Source organism: Salvelinus namaycush, chromosome 24 (genome assembly GCF_016432855.1).
Source record: "Salvelinus namaycush isolate Seneca chromosome 24, SaNama_1.0, whole genome shotgun sequence".
In the NCBI taxonomy this organism is placed as follows: Eukaryota; Metazoa; Chordata; class Actinopteri; order Salmoniformes; family Salmonidae; genus Salvelinus; species Salvelinus namaycush.
The window spans coordinates 2147224-2169830 of record NC_052330.1 but is presented as its reverse complement, the minus strand read 5'-3'; the positions used below and the strand labels follow the sequence as shown (position 1 = coordinate 2169830).

The 22607-nt window shown below is 42.0% G+C and overlaps 1 protein-coding gene across 1 annotated transcript; it reads left to right on the top strand.

The window, feature by feature from the left end:
• The first annotated feature begins 438 nt into the window (after positions 1 to 438).
• On the top strand, positions 439 to 22049 carry LOC120019569 (single-minded homolog 1-A-like). Its single transcript, XM_038962874.1, has 11 exons — positions 439 to 613; positions 11704 to 11786; positions 12156 to 12245; positions 12472 to 12580; positions 12685 to 12770; positions 12992 to 13191; positions 13728 to 13834; positions 14451 to 14598; positions 18817 to 18982; positions 19423 to 19828; positions 21247 to 22049. Exons 1-11 carry the CDS (start codon positions 439 to 441, stop codon positions 22047 to 22049), a joined length of 2373 nt encoding a protein of 790 aa, XP_038818802.1.
• Positions 22050 to 22607: the final 558 nt, after the last annotated feature.

The following is a 22607-nucleotide window of genomic DNA, read 5'->3' as shown; positions in this document are numbered from 1 at the left end:
GTTTGAAACGCCAAGTAGGCGTTTTGGGATGACAATGCATTTTGTTGATCAAAAATATATTGGTAAGCCTTTAATGATATTATGGCTTGTGCTGTGCCCTGTGTTTTTCAGTGCATGGAGAAATGCCAGTATCAGTTTGCTTTACACGAGAAGAACACGGGATATCAACTTATCCATTCGGCGCATGTTTCGGTGTAGGAATTCGGGAACCGTCTGAAGTGCATTGGATTCAGTTTATAACTGAGAAGTGCTGCTCTCATTTCACTTGACCGTGGCCACAGCGCGCGTTTTAAAGGGTGTTAGTTGAAAAGCCAAAATCATGACAAATAGACGAAACGGAAATCCTTCTATATTCTGGGTTTGATGGACCGACATGACAGTAATGGAATGATAGCCTAACATTTAACAAAAAGGAGGGGCAGAGAGAGAGAACACACAATGAAGGAGAAATCCAAAACTGCCGCAAGGACTAGACGGGAAAAGGAGAACAGCGAATTCTATGAACTGGCCAAAATGTTGCCTTTACCCTCGGCTATCACGTCTCAGCTGGACAAAGCGTCTATAATACGACTGACAACAAGTTATCTGAAGATGAGAATTGTCTTCCCTCAGGGTAAGTATATGTTAAGCTTTAACAATACAGTCTTCTCTTATATAGGCTATGCCATTTGACATTTATCTGTAGGCCTATCTCTCATCTGGATTTTCTGTTAGTTTTTTATTCATTCACCTGCATTTGCCTACTGATTACGGTAGTCTATTGTAATTGTATATTATGTTTACTGTGCATAGGTTTATTAGGCTACTATTTTGTGTAATGATACTATTATATTTATATTGTGATGACACCTAGCAGCTGCTGTCTTTCTGTTGCAGTCATTGCTGATGTTGTTGTTGTATCTTATTAGCCTTTTGATACGTTTTTTTCCCCAGCTTCCAGTTATTGCTACAATAGGCTACCATGTTGCTACAGTAGGCTAGTGTAATTTCATGCGTGCGGATGATCGTCGCAGATCCACGTCTCGGCGTGCCTACATTTAGGCCATTTTCGGGGTCAGGGGATCGAAATGCGTCGGAGGCGATTAGCCACCATCTTCCCTCGATCTCAACAGGCTGCTATGCTGTGTGACTGACACTGACGGCCGCATCAATTATAAAACGCCCTGCGTGCCACTGGCATCTGATCACCTGAGGCGCGAAACAGCGGGACTAGACCTAATTGATCCACTCAGGTCGCTTTCAATTTTTCCGGATAGAAAATGTCAAGGCCTCTGGGGTGTGATCTCTTCATACTTATATTCAGTCGTACTCATATTTGATTTATCACACATGATAGCCTACTCATAGTCAGATTTACTCCATTGACAAAACCCGGAAGTGCACTTTAAATGCTGGTAAAGCCCAAAGTGCACATTACTGCTGCTATCACTCAGAGATGCATCTTGGAGGGCATTGTTATGTTCCTTCACTCATTCACAAAGATTGTTCAAAGGCTGGTCTACCACCCCAACATATGAAAATGCACATGTTTGACTTACTTCGTCCTATTCAATTGTCAACGACATGGGCTAATTAATAGCCTAATGCATGGCTGGCTACTACTGCCAGCATTTTTTTTCCAGACACAGATTTATATTAAGGTAGGCTAATTCCTATTGTTTCACTTTTGAGAGTTGCAAAACTTTTCTCTCCTGATAGGCCTACTTATGCCACAACATTTGTACAATCAAAATACATGATCTACATTAGTCATTTTATTTTCTAATGGTCTGTTGCTTGGTAAACATGCCTGGGCGAAAATATATAACAATAGCAAGAACGACATAACGACAGACATAAAGTCAGCAATGGAATAATTATACAGACAGAAAAAGTAGGACTACTAAACAACGCCAAGTAGAAAGTCATAATAAACCCCATGGCCTCAGTAAAATCGACAGAAATAACTAGATTGAACAAAACAACAATGACTAGCAATGGATTCTGACTCATACACAGTGTTTGGAGAAGGGGAGACGTGTGTCCCGAGAGGAGTGACTGACTGTGAGTGAGTACAACAGAGCGGCGTATGTCTGTCTGGGGATATGAGGGCTGAGAGAGAGCGGCTTGTTTTAATCCAATCATTGCAGCAGGCTCAGCCTATACCCCGCCCGTTCCGGTGTTTGGAGGATATGTTGTCATTGCTGTTGTTCGGCCGGAGAAGATGTCGAGAGTAGCCAACATATTCAAATAATGATTTACATATTTTCATTAACCCTTGTGTGGTGTTCATGTTTTTGTTATTCACCCAATGTTCGCAGGTCTGATGGACCCACATGATTAGGTTTTTTAAAACAATACAGCCATAACAATTAACGTAAAAAATACTTACTACTTAGATGTTAACATATATCAGTTACAAGCAATATAGACAGCATACATGGTTAATATTTGCCATTTACCTCTGCCAGATCACATTTCTCAATAAAAGCGCTATTCGTTTTTTTCGATAAAAGTCGATTTTTGTAAACAAAAATCTATTATAATCAAGACATGGGTGGAATAAATCATGCTTACCTTGAACAAATATAAATGACACAAGGTTTTCATCAATATTGATGTTTATTGCTTTGAACGGAAAAAAATGTACATACAGTATTTTATGGAAATTATAAATGAACCCCGTTGAACACAAATGAAGGCTGGTCTGCACACCACATGAGGGACAGAGTTTTACTGTGTGTGTGTTGCAAATGTATTTCTTGCACTTGATGCATGTGTACTGTGTCTTCCTGTCCTTCTTGGGTCCACACACATCGCAGTGCTTCTTCTTGTTGCTACCGGCTGCAATTATATAGTGATGAAAACCCTTAGTTCAGGAATTTTACTAATATCTCACTCACATATATAGTTACAGCAGGCCAAGGTAGGAGAGTCAGACACACACACACACACACACACACACGCAACAACATCACTCACACTTACTTCCGGTATTGGAGTTGTTGGTTCTGTGGGTCGGGTGGATGGGGCACCAGCATCCTTAATCCTCCTCACGATGGCTGCAGAAGCTGTGGTCCTTGGGATATGTTGCCTGCTCTGGATTTGAGGTCTTAGCAATGCCTTGCCCAGCTCCTCGAGAAAGAGCCGTCTCCTCTGGAACTTCCCTCTCTTCCAATCTGGGTTTAACGCCATCCAGATGGCAAACGCGTCTTACACTGAGATGTCCAAGATGTTGAAGAATATCACAAGTGGCCAGCGTACGGTTCTTCTTTTTCAGCTGTAGCGAGTCACCAGCTTGTCTAAATTGTCCACCCCTCCTTTTGTGGCATTGTAATCCATTATGATTTCTGTTTTTTAATGTTCCTGGCCACAAATTCTCCCATCCCTATGCAGCGTACTCATGAGTACCATATTTTTGCCTTTCTTGGCACGTAGGACACCAGGGACGTGTCGGCTGTGAACACAAACTTAGAGGAAATGATAGGCCTGTTCCGTGTATTCAACAGCTGAGGTGGGAGCTCTGGCTTGTTTTTTCATACTGTTCCTACCATCGTCAGCTTCCTCCTGAGGAGCTCCTGTCCCAGCTTGTGCGCATTAAAAAACGTTATTGCATGTGATGTTGTGGCCACGGACTCCCTGTATCACTTCCAGGACAACCCCTTGGTTCATCCCGTGGTTCTTCTCAGGAGCTCCTCCATCTGGCTTCACCGTATACACTTGCAATTTCCACGAATATGATGAAGCAGCATCACAGGCAGCCCAGATCTTGATTCCATATTTTGCAGGTTTATACGGCATGTACTGCCTGAAGGGGCAGCTGCCCCTAAATGGCATAAGCTGCTCATCAACAGTAACGTTGGGCCCAGGGTTGTAAAACAGGGAAAGGCGGTCCACCCACTTATCCCATACTGACCTGATTGCAGATAGCTTGTCTCTCTGCCGCGGAGATTGTCTGGTGTCTCGGTTATTGAAGCGGAAAATCTTGGAAATAATGTGGAAGTTTTTCAGTGAACTTGTTGCACGGAAAAGTTCCCTGCCAGTTTCTGCATCCCACAGGGATTTTGTGGATTCCCCACTGGATCTGAGAACACCAGCAAGGATAAGAACCCCGAAGTATCCAAGTAAATTAGTTTGGTACATCTCTCTGCAAAAACACACCTTCCCTCCAAATTAGTGCAGTCCAGAATGATTTTCTGTATGGTGTCTGGGATGAACAGTTCAAAAGAAGACTTTATGTCCTCCGTATGAGTAACAGCCATCTGCGTTGGCCTTGGTTGCATCCTTATCACGTTGGCGTTCATGTGGGGTGGCTCATTCTTGGGCATGAAGACCATTGTCTTCTTTTTTTTTTTTTTTACATCCATATGTCTCCTCCTGCAGGCTGTTGGTGAGCTGGTTGCTGACTGGCTGGTCCTGGGGCTGGCTGCTGACGGGCTGGTCCTGGGGCTGGCTGAGTGTCAATCTCCTTCTCTTCTTCCAACTCACTGTCAGACTCTGAATTGACAGACACAGGATCCTCATATTCTGAAAATTCTTCATCTTCCAAAGTGGAAGACGCTCCTTCCACACTAGCTTCTTTCTCTGCAAAAATATTTCTCAGGCCCTCTGAGCAGAGATTCTTTTTGCCATACTGATTGTGGTAAGGAGCCACACATGCAAAGATATTTATTTGCTGTGTCCCTCCCCCAATTTACACCTGACTGCGGTAGAGTGTGGGAAAATACAGATTTTTTTTTTTTACAATATATCGAAATAATGTATTGTAATAACATTGAGCAGGTTCCCGCAAGACATTGTGTAGTTTCACACACTGCAAAAGGTAAAGAGTGCATGAAAAGCGGGAGACAGGCTATGTGCTATGTTCAAACAGCAGGCCCAGGGAGGAGGAAGACAGAGTGAAGGCACACAGGAAACCTTTTTTGTTTCATTTCGACTTGTTTTCACATAAAAACACACACTTCCCCTCACTTTTATTACCCTCGGGTCCAGTGGACCCGAACACCACATATGTAATATAAATGTGTAGGAGAGTGCACACGGTGCACTCAGTGAAAATGCGTTCTTTTACATGTTCTTCACAGAAAATGAGCCAAGGCCAATGAGTCTCAGGTTGAAAAAAAGAATTAATTGTGTCATTTTTCTTCTAGGAACTTTTGAAAATGGGTCCCACAGACCCGGACACCACACAGGGGTCAAGAATGTTATTTTCAGGAATTTCTTGACACTATTTCATCCTTCCACAAGATAGTCCTGACACGAATATAGGGTTGTTAACCAAGCAGGCTGGTTGTTCGTTCTATTAGTTCTGTTGGCAGAGACATTTGTTCTGTATCTTTAGACACCGCCCAGTAGTTGGTTTTAAATGTTCTACTGACTTACTGGCTGGAAACCCCTTACTTGCTAGCTAGCCAACTACGGCTAACATATAGTCGGGTCAAACAGTGCAGCCATAATAACTACAAAGTAGCTGTATTTGCATTTGTTTACGCTGTTTTCTAGTGACATTTATTTGGATACATCCAAAACGATGAGCTAATGATGCTCGATTTCACCTGACATAGAAAATGTGCTCTCTCGTCAGGACACTGTTGTTCAGAGGAGCTAGCCAACAACACCGCTAACACAATCACTTCAAACTGAAGCAGGAAATAACTAGCTGCACTTCGTTTAGTTGTACCTGTTTTCTATTGATATTTCTTTGTTTACATCCGTACAAGATATGCTGATTCGTGATTTTGACTGGCTGAGAAAAGCTGCCTGCCTGTCTCATAGCCTACTATGCAACAGCAGGAGATCGAATTTGAATATTGAAACAATGTTGCAAATGTCGGAGACAGACAGCAAGGTTGTTCTCAACTAACATCAAGGCGGTGGCCCGTTCCTGTAGGTTCATGCTCTACAACATCCGCAGAGTACGACCCTGCCTCACACAGGAAGCGGCGCAGGTCCTAATCCAGGCACTTGTCATCTCCCGTCTGGATTACTGCAACTCGCTGTTGGCTGGGCTCCCTGCCTGTGCCATTAAACCCCTACAACTCATCCAGAACGCCGCAGCCCGTCTGGTGTTCAACCTTCCCAAGTTCTCTCACGTCACCCCGCTCCTCCGCTCTCTCCACTGGCTTCCAGTTGAAGCTCGCATCCGCTACAAGACCATGGTGCTTGCCTACGGAGCTGTGAGGGGAACGGCACCTCAGTACCTTCAGGCTCTGATCAGGCCCTACACCCAAACAAGGGCACTGCGTTCATCCACCTCTGGCCTGCTCGCCTCCCTACCACTGAGGAAGTACAGTTCCCGCTCAGCCCAGTCAAAACTGTTCGCTGCTCTGGCACCCCAATGGTGGAACAAACTCCCTCACGACGCCAGGACAGCGGAGTCAATCACCACCTTCCGGAGACACCTGAAACCCCACCTCTTTAAGGAATACCTAGGATAGGATAAAGCAATCCTTCTGACCCCCCCCCCCCCCTTAAAAGATTTAGATGCACTATTGTAAAGTGGCTGTTCCACTGGATGTCATAAGGTGAATGCACCAATTTGTAAGTCGCTCTGGATAAGAGCGTCTGCTAAATGACTTAAATGTAAATGTAAATGATACAAATCTCTGCGGTTGAAAACTAAATGTTAGTCGAAAAGAAATGTGAGATAATGTCTCGATGCTTTTTATAGTGGAGATCAAGTCTATTAATTGTCTGGCTGGGCTGATTAAACAGTGGATTGCACAGTCAGAAAGAACAGAGTAGACTTTTTAATGTCATATATTCAGCCAGTAGTAACTTGTGGAATAGACACCGGCCGGAATGCGGTTTTAATCAATCAGCATTCAGGATTAGACACACCCATTGTATAAACAGACAGAAGAACTAGCCAAAAGTTGTTTAGAGAACATGGCTCTTCACTTTGTTTGAGTGAAAGAGAGATGAGTACTGCCTGCTGAAAATGACTTTTTTCAGATCACGAATAATTACAAAAAATGATTGTGTCATGTCATAATCCTAATTGGCAAATGATCCATATAGTTACATACTAGTTTTGTCCGAGTACTGGGCACACCCCTACTATCAATCAAGTTATAGTAACTAGCTTGTCTAACTATCTTAGCTGGCATGCCTGCTGGCAAGGTTGGTAGACTTTAGAAAATAAGCAATTATTAAATGTAGGCTACTGAATAAGACTCACCATTTTAGCAGGGATGCAGAGGGCATATTTAGTCTCTTAAAGAAAAATCACCACCATTCAGGAGGAGACAGACAGCTCAAGTGGTATGCTTAGATATGCAGAAAAATAAACAAATTTTTTGACATAGAATTAAGCATAATAATTATGGCCCTAGGTTGCAGGAAAAAGCTTTCAGATGTTTGAAAAATGCTTAAAAATCCTCACATAATCCTCACACAATCCTCACATAATTTGCTCCCCCTAAGATGTCTGGGGTTCATGACATCCATGTGACTGACTGCATGGTGAATAATACACGGAAGTGTATTTGCTACACATCTGCATCTATTGGTTATCTAGGCCTTCACTTCATCTAAACCATAAAGTTTCCCAGTGTTGTGTTTAGGTAAGCTCTTGACAAATGCCTTCACTTTATCTAAACCATAAAGTTTCCCAGTGTTGTGTTTAGGTAAGCTCTTGACAAATGCCTTCACTTTATCTAAACCATAAAGTTTCCCAGTTTTGTGTTTAGGTAAGCTCATGACAAATGCAAGGAAGGACATTGCAAGAAACTGAAAAAAAAGCTTACAAAAAAAATTGCCTATAGGCCTATAGCATCTGCCATATCATGTGACAGCCTGTCATTCTCACTACAGTGTTATGACAGCGTTATCGCAGGTCACCTAAACTGAACAGACACATGGAATTGTTTTCACTTGATGTACACAATTGCCAGTGCAAGTTGCAAGAAATCACGAGGTAGGCTACTTAGATGTGATGATACACAGTGACTAATGAGGACTGATGATTAAAAAACTATAATAGGCCTATGCTAATTAATTGTATGACAAAGGCCTACTGATAGAAAAACCAACACCATTATTTGGAATGCTTTCTCTGGGCTATTTGTAACTTTGCACTATTGTGTTTGCATTAGCCTATAAGCTATCAGCCATTATGTATTATAAATCCCTGATTATTGCTAATCAGAATCATCTACAATACATTTTTATTGTGACCAAGTATTTGTGCACATGAATCAATCAAATTACTGTACATCATATCGGACTCTACCTACTGTACCTGTATTTGAAATAGCAAACATTATATTTGATTACCATTTGTGACATTATAAATGAGCCTACATTGTAAAACATTTCCTGTTGATTTTACAGTAACTTACTGGCGACCAGTTACATGTAAGTTACTGTAAAAAAAGGAACAGTATATTGTTTTTTATGGTTTACTGTTGCATTAATTGATTTGCAGTACCAATAACACTTATCTAGTTGTTTTATGGTAACAAATACTCTTACTGTGAAGCCTTCTTTGCATATTTCCCAGTGTGTCTTGCCTTTTGGGAGAATTGTACAGTTACCTACCATCCATGGTTGTTAGTGACAGAGACATAGTTCCATTTTCAGTCCTGTGGCTTTCACCAAGTTAGTTCCTAGGCAAATGTTATCATGACAAGTAAACTCTTTATGACAATAGATTATATATCTCATAATAACTTATTTTGATGTCTAGTTTTATCCTAATACAGCGGCCTGAAACTCATGGTTTACAGGCCACATTAGGCCTGCAAGTAGTGTTGCAAAATTCCACTCTTTCTCAAAATTCCCAGATTTTCCAAATATCCTGGTCGAACGATTCCGGATTTCCTGTTCATTCCTTCCTGTTTCAAAGACACTTCCAACTGTGATTTCTGGAAAATCTGGGAATTTTACAAGTATTCTGCAACCATACCTGCAAGTCACATTATGCTGGGTTGCAAAGTAATTCCTGTTGGAATCCAGCCAGAGTTAGGATATCCAACCACTGGAATTTTCATTCAGCCGCAATTTGCATTGAGATTGACTGTCAGGGTTGGGGACATTGGGAGTAGACTATCTAAACCATTTAAACTGGAACAACCATTTCAATAACGGATGCAAAAAAATCTAACTAACTAATTGGATTAGTTTAGATTTTATTTAACTTTGTGTAGAATACGTTTAATCAATGAATCAAAGTGCATGCAAAAACACAGATAAAAAAGAAACTATTTTTTAAAATGTACCTGCAGTAGAGCATGCTGGGAAATATGATACAAATTATTTCTAAGACTGTATGGTACCAATAATAATACTGTAGTCTTTTTATGGTACCAAATTATCTTACTGTAATCTTTTTTTTAAATGTTGTTTTACAGTAGCTTACAGTTTTACGGTGCCAATGTGTTATAGTATTTAATTGGCAGTACCATTACTGGTATTTAATATATTGACAGGGGTGTGGGTGGGAGAGGGAGAAAGTTGTTCGAATTCAGGCAAAATTATGTTGCAATTCGCCTAATTTCCACAAGTGACCTGCGTTTTACAAGTAGCTCCTATTTTTTGTGCGCTTGTTTTACTTTTTACGATGGAAAATTATTTATTTTTATGATGTGCCTGATTGTATATTTTTTTCTATAATATAAAACAGCATGGCCACAAACAAAGCAATGGATATAAATAACAAAACAGGTACCAATTATCTAAGAATATTGGTATTTATTTGTAATAATTATTTGCTCAAATGTTTTCTCACTTGCTTTTGATTTTGTTGCCCTGTGCTTTTAGTGTGAACTTCTATTTTGAATATTATAAATACAGTAAGTGACCTGCTAGTGTTTTATGTAGTATTTTTTTTAACGGTAAAGTCTGAAATGAATTTTTCCCAAAATACAATGTTGTTTACGGTATTCTACTGTATTCATTTTATACAGTATGTTTCTATTCACTATATATTAATTTACTAGAGCAATTATATATATTTTTTACAGTGTATCTATCCTTTAGAAAATCATTATTACGGAAATATGCCTAACTATTTCTTCAGCAGTTGACAGAAGTTATCAATTGCTTATAGAAAACATAGTTGAAAAGTAGCCAATATAGGCACAGGATGAATTACTTTGGACTATTATTGACATCGATTGGCTAAATAAGCATTTTGATTAGGCTTGTATTGAATTTGATGAATGTTTTGGTATATTTTGTATTTCTTTTTTATTTAACCTTTATTTAACTAGGCAAGTCAGTTAAGAACAAATTCTTATTTACAATGACGGCCTAGGAACAGTGCCTTGTTCAGGGGCCTAAACACTAGGCGTTCTTTATGAAAATAGAAAACGTGCCTAATTAAAATAGTAAAAAATGTGTCTAAAACAGAGAAAGCCCTAAACCGTTGTCCGCCCAAACTAATGTTAGGCCTAATAGTCAACAGAATAATATTGGTGTAGGCCTACCTGTAATGGGTTATTGAAACTGGGGAACAGCTCAGCCTGTCTGAAACCTCGTAATCATCGGAAAAATATCCCTAGAGCAGAGATGTGGGAAGTTTCTCTGTTCACATCGACTATTCTATGGTTCAGGGCACTTGACGTCCGTTAAGTAGCACTTCAAACGCCAGGTGCATCTATTCTTTGCCTATTAGGCCTATTTGTAAGACATGTAGGTTAGCCTTAATGCTCATTGAGTCCGCGGTTTCGCTTCTCGAATACACCAGACAAAATTAGTAAGCAGCTGAGTTGAATTGCGAGATAAACAGCCTCTCGCCCATGATTGCAGCGGCCAGCGCCATGCAATTTGAATATGTCGCGCGCCTGCAAGAAGGTCCAGACAGGCATGCACAACAACATATCAATATATTATATAATCCTTACATTCATGTCAACGTTTTTCTAAGAATGTGTCTATAAAGCAGGCCTACTTTCGACTGGCCATGTTGTGGAGCTAAAATGAACAGGAAATTGCCAGACTAAAAATATACGTTTTTGCTAAAAGTATAGTATGGCTTAATTGCGAAAATATCAAATAGCCTATAGGCCTTGTGTAAAAGAAAAAGGGAAAAAAGATATAGAATAGGCTATCCTCTCCTTGTCCATTATTATAGGCCTAAATCACTGCGTCACGCTCAATGCAAACCAACGCCGCATGTTGTTTTCGGAGGGAGGTTACTTTGCATGCGTGCAGAATGTGAAATATGTTTTCCACGGCACCTGGGTTAATTTGACTTCTAAACAAATAAGGAGATGAGCTGTGCAAAAGCTATTTCAAATGTTGACCAAATCATTTGTGTATTGTTGTTGAGCTGTGTAAACGCGAAGGGATCGTTTGGACAATATTGAAATGCGAAATGGTGGTGGGTTATTCGAGTCTTTACTCAGACACGGATTGTTTTTGTACAATTAGCATTTTCTATCTGGCATGGCGTTGCGAGAAGAGCCGCTCGTATTTATTTGCATTATCGAGTTTTGTTGGTTCCGTTGAGGATGTCATATGATGCATTTACAGTTTTGATATTCACTTAATTTTATATCAACTTTCTGCAGCTTTTTCTTCATCGTACTTTAAAAAATGTTTTTGACACACATAGTTGTATGTATTATTACTATTATTAAAATATATAGGGTTAGGCCGGCAGAGAGAACTGGCGTAATAAAAACCAGCATAAATAAACATTGTCACATGCGTTATGTGTATTATTGCACGACTATATGTTTTACGAAAAGCAGCTGATATATTGGCGCTTTGTTTCAGGTTTGGGTGAAGCTTGGGGTCACACGAGTCGAACGAGATCTTTGGACAATGTAGGACGTGAGCTGGGATCCCATCTTCTCCAGGTAATTTGGGAAGCTTAGTCTACCAATCGAATAGAACATTCACTGCAAAATATGATGGTTTAAAATAGCCTACTAATAATGAAAATAATCATTCTTAAGATGTATGTAGACATGTTACATTTGATTTGATAGGTTGGATCCCACATTCTCCAGGTAATTTAGAAAGCTTACTCATTTATATTTTCTATATTACTGTCAAATATTATATTACTAAAAATAATGATTCTCAAAATGTAGCCTATATGTCTACCTAGTCATGTTCTGTTACATTTGGTTTGATATTCGATCTCACGAATGCATTGAGTGCTCTTGAATAGGCCTCATATTTCTTTGATCTACGCATTCATCTATGCCTTTTTTTCTCTCCAGACATTGGACGGCTTCATCTTTGTTGTGGCGCCGGACGGAAAGATCATGTACATATCTGAGACAGCATCAGTCCATTTGGGACTCTCTCAGGTCAGCACCTGGTCATAGCCGATTCATCTTAGCATATTTAGTGTTTTGGGGTTTTTCCAAGTTTTATTCGGTCGAGTGAGTCGAGTCTTTTTTATTTGCTATGCATAAGGCTCAAGAGCGCGTGATATCCATGTTAAAAACGTTTCTCGTGTTAGATATTATGGAATGATGTTTGAATGGTTGAATGATTTAATACTCTTTTAATTACCGAGGTAATTCTTAACAGGTAGAGCTAACCGGGAACAGTATTTACGAATATGTTCACCCCGCCGACCACGACGAAATGACTGCCGTTCTCACTCCACATCAGCCGTACCACTCACATTTCGTCCAAGGTAGGCTACACGAATACAGGCCCAACTTGGAGAGAATCAAACCCCGTATAGAATACATTTTTTTTGTACGTTGGATAATAGACTGATATTTTCTCCTCTTCCAGAATGCGAGATGGAGCGCTCTTTCTTCTTGAGGATGAAATGTGTGCTGGCGAAGAGAAACGCCGGCCTCACCAGTGGTGGATATAAGGTAGACGATTTGCAATGGAAGTATGTAGCCTAATGCTACTTGAAAGTACTACATGTGTTGTATACGCATTCTATTGATTTAATAAATGCCAAATTAATTCTAACTTAATTAAGCGTAAAGGTAGGTGTAAGTATAATTTATGGAAATGTTTAAACATTTACAGTGAGCGTTAAAACATGACATAAAAAGACTGGACAAAATAGCAACAAACCCCCTCCCAGGTGATCCACTGCAGCGGTTACCTAAAGATCCGTCAGTACAGCCTGGACATGTCGCCTTTCGACGGCTGCTACCAGAACGTGGGCCTTGTGGCAGTGGGACACTCTTTGCCTCCCAGCGCGGTGACAGAGATCAAGCTGCACAGCAACATGTTCATGTTCAGAGCCAGCCTCGACATGAATCTAATCTTCCTCGACTCGAGGTAGGTCTACAGCAAAACATACAAATAAAGCATGCGTTGAAAGATATGATATGGAGGAGAATAACTGAATTACATAGTCCTACAGCAGGTGTTTTGATGAGCCAGTCATGACATAAACCAGCTAAAGTCGTATTTTGATGTTTTTTTCCACTAGTGCTCTGTGACAGTTGTTAAATGACTATTAAGTCCCCAACTTAATGGAATAAAAACAGTATTGAATTCACAAACATGAAATGCTACAATATATTCCATTATTTATGGAGTTATAATGGCTTACTGCATGAAATGTCTTATTGTCTTAAAGTGGAATCCTGGACCTCAAGCCACTGGGGTCCACTTTACAGAACGTTCTGTTCCTTCTCAGCATGAAAACAAGTTTGGATCAAATAGAACTCTGAGCATATAATGATACATGGAGGGAGAACAGCGTGAACTTCAATACATGAAAGTCCATGGCTGAAAGAGAGGACAAAAACATTTGCCTTCTCATCCCTTCCTCCCTCCTTCCCTCCCTCCCTCATTCCTTCCCTCCCTAGGGTGGCAGAGCTGACTGGTTACGAGCCCCAGGACCTCATTGAGAAGACCCTGTACCACCACGTCCACAGCTGTGACACCTTCCACCTGCGTTGTGCCCACCACCTGTGTGAGTTAGTTACAGTAGGTTGGGCCCTGCCTCGTCAGACTCTACCTTTTACTGGACTTCTGGCTCTTTTCCTTTACTTTATCCCACACATTGAAATACATTTCTGAAAATACATTTTTATCAAAGGACACAACTATAAAATACACCAGACTTAGACCTCTAACACACATACAGTATTACCTAGCTTTGCCGTTCAACACTCCAGGGGAAATCATAACTTGAGATCCACACCACATGTGGTACTCTGACTTAAAGGGTAATGATTCAAAGTTAGGATTCAGCCCCTTTAGAACACACGCCAGAATGATGGTCAGCAGAGTGCAACTGAGTGCCTCAGACCAGAATATCGGCCATCATTTTCAATACATTTTCCAACGGTTCGACATGTGGAATCGAGGACAACAGCCACCGCTCGTTGGCACACAGCAGGTGGTCCCTATAGCACACCATGGGGACAGCAAGCGATGGAACGGCCCCCTGCCGCGCTCAGTTGTCAATCATTCATTCAGAATGACCCCATTATAGGTCAAAACAATCCAAACTAAAATGTCTCCTTCTCCTATCCTTCTCCTCCCCAACTCCCACCCCTCCATCTCCTCTCATTTGATCCTCACAGTGCTGGTGAAGGGCCAGGTGACCACTAAGTACTACCGCTTCCTAGCCAAACAGGGAGGCTGGGTGTGGGTGCAAAGCTACGCCACCATTGTCCACAACAGCCGCTCCTCCAGACCCCACTGCATCGTCAGCGTCAACTACGTTCTTACGTGAGTCTCGTTCTGTTCAATTCAACTCAGTTCAATTCGGTTCCATTCAAATCGATTCAAGCTACTCCCTTTCTATACTTCATCAACATCTGAAGCTGTGGAGGACTAAATATATAAAGATACTATTATCATCATCATCATCATCATTATTATTAATTCAATTGAATTTGATTTGACTTCATGACACCCCTAGGGGCAATTAGGATGGCGTTGTCAGAGCAGAAGCAACAAATAATTGAATGAAGAAACATAAATATCTCCACATGCAAAACATGACCTTCTCATGGCCCGTGATATTAGTGAAATACTAACCTCGTCCCCAGGCTATTGCTCACAGTGCATATAAGCCTGGCACGTCAACTATTCAAAGCTGGCCTCAGTGGGAGTCACCATAGAATTCTATGGGAGTGACCTTACCAAATCAAGTATTTGTCACACAGGCATCATAATGTCTGGAACGGAAAGTATGGAATGGTATCAAACTCATCACATGGTTTCCATGTGTTTGATACCTTTTACATTGACTCCATTCCAGCCATTATTACGAGCCGTCTTCCCCTCAGCAGCGCCCAGGAAGGGGGAGGGTTAGGGGGAAGGTGTTGTGGGAGATGATTGTTTGGTAGATGAAGCCAAATGAGCCAATGCCTATGCGAGGGGAGTTTCTCCCGACCTTTTTTCATTGGCTAATGAAGGCCAAGTTTGACACATTGGTCCACCCAGACTCTGCGCATTTGGGCAGAAGTGTCTGGGAATGTGATCAGTGAAATACCAACAAACTTAGTTCATGACCCCAGCTAGACTGATAGTGGGTAGGGCTGTGTGTACCTCTCACATTCTCAGTTTGTTCCCTTTATGGCCTATCTCTACTGCTACGTCCTACTTTACAAAGAACATGTTTTTTTCGGGTGCGATAAGACCTTTGAGACCAGTAAGATAAACATTGGGGGAAAATACCTACTTTCAGAATTGACCTGGTGTCTAAGGAAAGAAAATCTATATCACAGTAAACCGGAAATCGATAGCCATCTCATACCTGCTGCCCGTGTTGGATTTTCATTGTTAGGTTTGGATGATCCTGACCTAGCTCTTTAATCTCTGTGTGTGTGTGTGTGTGTGTGTGTGTGTGTGTGTGTGTGTGTGTGTGTGTGTGTGTGTGTGTGTGTGTGTGTGTGTGTGTGTGTGTGTGTGTGTGTGTGTGTGCGCGCGTATTCATTTAAGCCGTCTGCATTTCAACTCTTGTGTATTTACTATTGTTATGTATTTACCGCAAACCCCAACACACTCAGAAATACAACTCAATAAGGAGTGAGGCTTCCCTAGTGTATTCATACTGTATGTTTAGCTTGTATTCAGGATGAAACCTGTTTGGCTTGTATACAGGATGAAACATGTTTAGCTTGTATTCAGGATGAAACATGCTTAGCTTGTATTCAGGATGAAACATGTTGAGCTTGTATTCAGGATGAAACATGTTGAGCTTGTATTCAGGATGAAACATGTTGAGCTTGTATTCAGGATGAAACATGCTTAGCTTGTATTCAGGATGAAACATGCTTAGCTTGTATTCAGGATGAAACATGCTTAGCTTGTATTCAGGATGAAACATGCTTAGCTTGTATTCAGGATGAAACATGCTTAGCTTGTATTCAGGATGAAACATGCTTAGCTTGTATTCAGGATGAAACATGCTTAGCTTGTATTCAGGATGAAACATGCTTAGCTTGTATTCAGGATGAAACATGCTTAGCTTGTATTCAGGATGAAACATGCTTAGCTTGTATTCAGGATGAAACATGCTTAGCTTGTATTCAGGATGAAACATGCTTAGCTTGTATTCAGGATGAAACATGCTTAGCTTGTATTCAGGATGAAACATGCTTAGCTTGTATTCAGGATGAAACATGCTTAGCTTGTATTCAGGATGAAACATGCTTAGCTTGTATTCAGGATGAAACATGCTTAGCTTGTATTCAGGATGAAACATGCTTAGCTTGTATTCAGGATGAAACATGCTTAGCTTGTATTCAGGATGAAACATGCTTAGCTTGTATTCAGGATGAAACATGCTTAGCTTGTATTCAGGATGAAACATGCTTAGCTTGTATTCAGGATGAAACATGCTTAGCTTGTATTCTTGATGCAACATGTTGAGCTTGTATTCAGGATGAAACATGTTGAGCTTGTATTCAGGATGAAACATGTTGAGCTTGTATTCAGGATGAAACATGTTGAGCTTGTATTCAGGATGAAACATGTTGAGCTTGTATTCAGGATGAAACATGTTGAGCTTGTATTCAGGATGAAACATGTTGAGCTTGTATTCAGGATGAAACATGTTGGGCTTGTATTCAGGATGAAACATGTTGGGCTTGTATTCAGGATGAAACATGTTGGGCTTGTATTCAGGATGAAACATGTTGGGCTTGTATTCAGGATGAAACATGTTGGGCTTGTATTCAGGATGAAACATGTTGGGCTTGTATTCAGGATGAAACATGTTGGGCTTGTATTCTTGATGAAACATGTTGGGCTTGTATTCTTGATGAAACATGTTGAGCTTGTATTCAGGATGAAACATGTTGAGCTTGTATTCAGGATGAAACATGTTGAGCTTGTATTCAGGATGAAACATGTTGCGCTTGTATTCAGGATGAAACATGTTTTGATTGATGTAACATTGAGTTACAATTGGGTTCTCCCTCTATAAATGGTCTAAAAGTAATACAGATTTGTGTATTTTTGCGGCAGATGGAACACTTTCCCCCCCCCCAGCACTGGTTTGAGTGAATTCCACCCTGTAAGATACATCAAATACCTTTCAAATACTGCTGATTTTTACAATACATACTAGACCAGCAAAGCCATTTCATCACCTTAACCTACAGCATTTTATTCCATCAGTTCACATCGTTCCGTTAATAAATCAGGATTCTGGGATGGAGAGCCAGTGGCTTATTTCAGATGGGAGGTGATCTGACTTTGACCCCCGTGTGGAATTCAGCTAACACAGCTGAGTTTGCACAAAAGCCTATATCAGCACTATTGGCTCTAGCATAGGTCACCGAGAGGACACATAGGATGGAGAACCAGTCACTGCTACTGTACCTGCAAGAGCAATAACTGTGTATGTGTTTCAATTAACACCCTATTCTCTATAGTGCACTACTTTTCACCTTGGCCCATAGGGCTCTGGTCAAACATAGTGTACTATGTAGGGAATAGTGTGCAATTTGGGATGCCAAATATTGCCAAATACTATCCAAATATTGCCTTTCCCATTGCAAGGTGCCACACACATAAAGAGCGGGTCATATTAAGAAACATATTACAGCAACTGGTTGAGTGGGGTCAGAGACAGGGAACAGGGGTTTAGAATGCCACGTGCTGGTATTACATACTGCTGATGTGATAAGTTAAGAATAGGGCCATGTTTGCAGAGCGTTTGGCACAGGAACCGTTTCATGACGTTGAAGTCTGATAGAGTTCATTCCCAGGACAGTGGGTTGTAATGCTAAGGTGGTAGATACATTGTATGATATGTACATACAGGTGACAAATGAATAGTCAATGTTATGTTATTCAGTCTGGGAAGGGGTTGTGTGTGTGTGTGTCGGGGTACATTTTCACTTCAAGAGAATGTAAGATGAGACTGAAGGTGTAGATTCACAACAGGCATGGTGTTAACATTATGGGCATGGTTGTAATGTGAGTGTGAGTGCAAGTGCGTGTGTGTGTGTTCTGACAATGTTTGTGCAGTAGCAATGAATCATTAACCTTGCTTCGGGTGTTGGATGTGTTTCTCAAAAATGGGAGGGTTAATCTCTCAACCTAGTTCATCTTATATAACCTTTTCATTTCTAACTGTCATCCCATTTAATAAATGAATCACAACTTCAAAGAAGGTGTTAGTGAGAGACATAATTCACTATCAATAGTAAATATTGGCAGACAATGGTATATACAGTATATTGGAGAAATTACTTATTGTACATCATTTTATATACTGTATTGCCACAATTCTGTGAAATAATATGTTTTAAATGTGCTCACTACGTGTGCAAGTCCCACCTCTCTGTGAAACCCGGATGAAGGTCTATTCTCAAAATGTTGGTTGAGGGATCCATTGAATTGTTCATGGAGTATACTGGATTACTATTGCGCCGGAGTTTCATCTTTTTTTGCTAATGTGCTCGCTCTCGTCTGTGTCTGTGTGTGCAGAGATACTGAGTATAAGGGAATGCAGCTATCCTTGGACCAGATGACCCCTAGCAAGCCAGCGTTCCACTACAACAGCCCTCCGAGTAGTACAGAGGAGAGGAAGGGGACCAAGTCCCGTATGACACACACCAAGGCCAAAATCAGAGTGTCTCCCTACCCACAGCAGGTAAGACACTTGGTACCGGTGTGGTGTACTTGTTCCCTCACACAGTAATACGAATAGAACAGGTCTGATTATCTCTCCCTTAGCCACAAACTCCCATGCTCTCTTAGGCCCGGTTCAGGTACAACAGCCGACATAAAGAGAGACGGTGCCTCCTTACAATGACGTGATACATATTTGATACAAATTTGACACTTGTTGTTGGCAAGGTGTTGTAACAAACTAGTATCATGAAATACATGCACCAGAAACAAGGCACACTTTGTGACTTGACAGACCAGAATACATGACTAGTGTACAACATTCTTCATCAATAATCAGTATGATGTGTCTTTAAGGTAAACGTCACAGAAGATGGAGAGGGTGTAACACCACCTTCTACTACTTTAAAAACGTCGTTTAAACCTTGTATATTCCAAGTTCTAGTTTCAACTTTTCTCCAGTTTTCAGCCTTTCAACCCGAGCGTTCCGAGTCCGACCAGGACAGCCAATGGGGAGGCAGCCCTCTGACAGAATCTGCCTCCCCTCAGCTGCTGGACCAAGGTGAGGGAGCGGAGGGCGGGGCCTGTGCCTACAGACTCTACCCTGACTCCGGCTCCCTCTGCTATGGCCTGGCTCTCTCCGAGGAGGACCTCACGCACAGCCACACCCACACCCACTCCCACCATCCTGCCACTGCCTGCGACAGCGGTGCCCACTGCCAGGCTGGCCGTTACTTCCTGGGCGCTGCTCCCCAATCTGGACGGGAGGCCTGGTGGGACGCAACACGCTCCGTCCTCTCCCTGCCCAAGTCATCTTTGGAGAATGGCGAGGGCTACGACCTCGCTTCCTACCACAGCGTGGTCCATGGTGAGGTGTTAGGGTCATAGCCACCTGGTTAGAAAATCATCAAATGTCACTTTTCCCTGGTAGCTCCTTTATTGAATAGGCCAAGGGCATTATGGACCATGGGAAGTTGTTTTCACTGTTTCTCGCCAGTATGCCGATTGTTACCATCTGTTTGCAATAATTTCCCACTGTTCAAGAAGAGTTTTTATCTTTCATGTCCTCAAACTGAGAGACAACTCCCAAAGGGGCTGCTGCCAGGAATGCACTGTCTATTAAGGATTTACATGACTTGTTCAGTTGTATGCACATTATCAAATATAAGTTCACACTTACTGTGCAAACAATAGTTGAAACAGGTGCCAGCTAGGTCATGTGGATGAATGAAAAAATCAGTCTGTATATTACAAAATGTGGTCCTCTATTCCAGTCATATTTTAAGTTTGTATTAAAACCCCCTAGAGTCGATGTCTGCGCCCCAGTGGAAAATGAATTAGCATAATAAAAACAGCCCCATTAAAAAATCGATCAGTTTAAGATAGAGATATCTGCATTGGATGTGTCTCAGATGTCGCACTTCCGCATCTGCGGTGAAAGGTGACAGAGCTAGAGTCAGACCATGAGACGTCCTGAAAATCGTCCTGCTCACAAAATCGTCTGCAGCGTCCAAACGGTTTGGCCTACAAAACCCTCACAAACACAATGGTGTTCTCCATTTTGTTCTACGACCCCCACATGTGTCTTGGGACTCGTCTGAAGTCGGTACAGCCAATCTGTCAACTTCTGTCTGTGGCGTACGAACAGTTTGGGCTATACACTAATATGACACCTTTGTGGAAAGGTGAGACTCACACGAACATGCACATGTAGGTTGTTTTGCTCTAGGACGACTCATCACAAGACTCATCTGAAGGTTCCCCGGTACCAGTGAAGTGCCAAAAATAAGGGGTTAAATACATGTAAAAAAAAAAAAAAAAAAAAATCTTCCTGATCTTTCTTAAATCTCTCAGAACAAACTTCCTTTAGATTTTTTGGGGGGACTATCTGTTGTTCCGTGTAGTGAATCTGTTATTCAATGCGTTTGTATGGGCTAATAGCAGTAAGGCTCACATTTAGTTTTCATCAAATAACTTATTTAGATTTTTTGGGGATACATCAAGGGGTCTTAACATTCTAAATCAAATAGCTAAATGATCTTCCGTCTTAAAACAATTCCATATAGCTTAGGCAGGGATTAGACTGTTATGGGTTAATTGCAGTCATAGGCACTAACTCACATGAGTATTACATAAATATGCAAGAACTGTGAAAATCATAACAATATGTACATTTGAGTTTGGGATGGCTCTAAGAGTTTTGTTGATTAAATGGTGGTATTATTATTACATACATTTTGAGATTTGAACCTTAGATTTTCTAAACGTTGCCACTTTGTCTAACAGGAAGGGGTCACTGGGACGAAGAGAGTGTGGTCAGCTCACCGGAAGGGGGCGGAGGCTCCACCAGTGACTCGGGCGAGCGTTGCCGCGATGGCACTGGCAGTGACCATTTCCGGGCGAGTCCTCAGGAGCCCAGCAAGTTGGAGACTCTGATCCATGCCACGCAGCACATGATCAAGGAGGAGGAGAGCCGTTTGCAGATGCGCAAGGGGCCACTGGACGCCCTGGGCCCAGTGGGGGGCCCCTCCAACAACAGCCACAGCCCCTGCTCCTTCACTTCCTCCGCCCTGCCCCTCCCTCAGGCCGCCATGCCTGGCGTGGTGTGCCGCGGGCCGGGGGTCGCCAACGGCATCAACCTCACCCTCACCTCCGAGCGCCTCTATCCCCGCGATGATGGCGGCAAGGTTTTGGATTCCCACGGAAACATCGACAACAACACAGCCAGTCCGGCGTCTCTGTCGCGCCTCAGCAGCCCCAGCACCGATGGGATCCCCAGGTCAGGCCTGTCTGTCTCAAAAGACTACCTGCAGGGTCAGACAGACGTCTCGCCCCACCACCACCCTCTAGGGCAGCAGGGGAGCCCACTGCTTTACCAGGCTCAGGAGATGCAGCCCCTGGACAGACATGCTGCCTACGCCCTGACCGGCTACTCCCAGGTGCACCTGTATGACGCAGAGAGCCTGAGGAACTACTCGGGGCTGGGCTGCGGAGGGGCTCAGTACGACATGGTGCCCCACATGAGGATGCAGGCCGACCAGATGCAAGTACACAAGGGCACATCAGTGATCATCACCAATGGGAGCTGACCATACATAACGGACAGACCAATCCTAGTGTCTCAATGATGGAGTGTATATGTGGGACTTTTGAACTGAATCCTCCTCATACAGTTCGGTCTTTTCTTTTTGTTTATTTTTTTGCGCCTGACATAGGACTTAGGATATTCCCCATAACACCGGTCTGCTCTGTTACACTTCACTGTGCCCTTGAGAGCCCAGACCCAACAAGCAAAGCTGGTTGCAATGATGTCAGGCTGGCAGCTTTTGTTATGCCTTAGTCAAGTTGTATACTGATTATATAAGGTACTTCTTTCAATGCCTTTTTACCGACCAGAAAAATATGTCTTGACCTGGTTGTAATTTGGTTACCTACTGAAATTGTAACCAAAATATGACATCATTAAAAAGACATCTTAACTTGTCATCTTGTTATCTGACGTCTTCAAACCAGTTTACAACCAGAAACTGACGTAATTATGACGTCTCATGCCAAATCTTGCCCTCTGGGCAATTTAATTCCTCCCCTGCATTGAACTGAGACGCTGCAGAATGACTATTCAAGTTTTCAGTGAGTTTTCAGCTTGG

What these genes read in the sequence shown, in the direction of transcription:
- LOC120019569 (XM_038962874.1), top strand. Translation starts at nt 439, where the DNA reads ATGAAGGAGAAATCCAAAACTGCCGCAAGGACTAGACGGGAAAAGGAG. An exon ending in AGCGTCAACTACGTTCTTAC is followed by an intron (nt 14,599 to 18,816) that starts GTGAGTCTCGTT and finishes CTGTGTGTGCAG; the next exon opens with AGATACTGAGTATAAGGGAA. An exon ending in TGTCTCCCTACCCACAGCAG is followed by an intron (nt 18,983 to 19,422) that starts GTAAGACACTTG and finishes ACTTTTCTCCAG; the next exon opens with TTTTCAGCCTTTCAACCCGA.